The sequence below is a fragment of the Laccaria bicolor genome, genomic scaffold (genome assembly GCF_000143565.1).
Source record: "Laccaria bicolor S238N-H82 LACBIscaffold_25 genomic scaffold, whole genome shotgun sequence".
NCBI lineage: Eukaryota > Fungi > Basidiomycota > Agaricomycetes > Agaricales > Hydnangiaceae > Laccaria > Laccaria bicolor.
In genome coordinates this window covers 30,697-32,148 of record NW_001889896.1, presented here as the reverse complement: position 1 = coordinate 32,148, position 1,452 = coordinate 30,697, and the positions used below count along the sequence as shown (strand labels likewise).

The 1,452-nt window shown below is 48.6% G+C and overlaps 2 protein-coding genes across 2 annotated transcripts; both read right to left on the bottom strand.

The window, feature by feature from the left end:
• Window positions 1-3: 3 nt before the first annotated feature.
• Window positions 4-1,042, bottom strand: LACBIDRAFT_330022 (uncharacterized protein; the record flags this gene model as incomplete). The annotated part of the gene is made up of 4 exons (XM_001884214.1): window positions 4-77; window positions 187-640; window positions 690-737; window positions 785-1,042. 4 exons carry the CDS (start codon window positions 1,040-1,042, stop codon window positions 4-6), a joined length of 834 nt encoding a protein of 277 aa, XP_001884249.1.
• A 28-nt stretch (window positions 1,043-1,070) lies between these two features.
• Window positions 1,071-1,271, bottom strand: LACBIDRAFT_303672 (uncharacterized protein; the record flags this gene model as incomplete). Its single annotated transcript, XM_001884213.1, has 1 exon — window positions 1,071-1,271. One exon carries the CDS (start codon window positions 1,269-1,271, stop codon window positions 1,071-1,073), a length of 201 nt encoding a protein of 66 aa, XP_001884248.1.
• Between the last annotated feature and the right edge of the window lie 181 nt (window positions 1,272-1,452).

Below are 1,452 nucleotides of genomic sequence, written 5' to 3'. Positions count from 1 at the left end.
TGTTTAGCTCACTTTTGGCACAAAAAGGTTGGGGAAAGGCTTGGGGTGAAGAGGCCTCAGTGGTTGACCATGGCAGACTTGATATATAATTTGTCTGGTAACTAATAAATAATGAATTACAAATCCGACCCAAACTTGCTCGGCCTCAGCACCAATATGTTCAAGGAGACGGGGGGCTTGACGAACCCGATCCCGGGCTTTCTCCACCTGGGTTTCTATGTGCTGAAAACCGGTTCTTGTGATACCTCATTAGGTCAATAAGAGCAGACTGCTGTACAATTTCCTCCCAAACCGAAATCTCATTGGTGACCCACTCTTCCTCGGCCTCAGCACGCTTGATACGTTCAAGGAGACGATCCCGAGCATTCTCCAACTGGGTCTTGATGTGCTGAACTTCGGCCGGTGTCAGCGTGGAGGTCTCAGTGTCCGGGTACTTGATTGGCAAACCACCCTTTGCCATCCATCTGAACCAATTGTATGACCTTTTCAGAAGTTGGTCGATGCCCCCTGGTGGAAAGGTGATGCGAGTATTCCACCACGCAAACTCGTATGCAGGCCGGATACAGTCATCCATGAAGGCTTCCTGAGGGTGCAGTGGGTTACCCTGGAGACAGGACTTTAAAAAGGGAGGGACGATAAACTGGCAGGAAGGTGAGCTCAAAGAGAAAAAATCTGGGGCAAAGTTTTACTTTATGCCCATAGGCGCATGCCATGCCGAGAGTCGCTATAATGAAACCCTAACCAAAGGAATGAGTTTAGCCGGGCGCGGCAAAATAAAGCTCACCAGTTCGGCCGACATGTACTCCAACCAACAATTCTCGAACTTGGGGTCAATGGGGTTTTCGAGCTTCGATGTCAAAATGGCTCTGAATCGAGAGGACCAGTAGCAGAGTACCTCCTGGAACTCTTGGTCGTCCTTCCAGAGGAGATTAGCCACTACAGAAGAATCTCTGGTAAAAGCTGGAGGCCGTATCTTCAGCACCTCGTCAACCCATTGCTCTGCTCGGCGGGGGTCAAATGACAGGTGTTCTTTTGCATACATGGTGGACAATGAGAAAGAATAGTTTGATTCAACTAGGATTAGGTAATGCAATGGCCTCGCACATGACCCCGGCATTTATAAATTCTTTGGTGGCCTGGAAGGCCAGTTCTTTCCACATACTGATTTGCCCCTCGGCAAAGCATACATGTCCCGGCTTGTCTGGCACCAAGTCCCTCAGCCCAGCCCACTCCCTTGCTTTGTTGATGAAATAGAGGCGGGTCCAGTTCATTTCGTTTGGGATCAAGGTATGCTCTTCTGACCACCGGTCATATCGAGCTTTTGCTCTGAGCCAATTCACCTGATATACTTTGATTTGTCTGGTTTCAATTCATGTAGAGTAATAAAAGTGACTGGATCTGACCTTGTTCCATGTATGTTGAACCCGACGAATCATCAGCCACAGCCATATT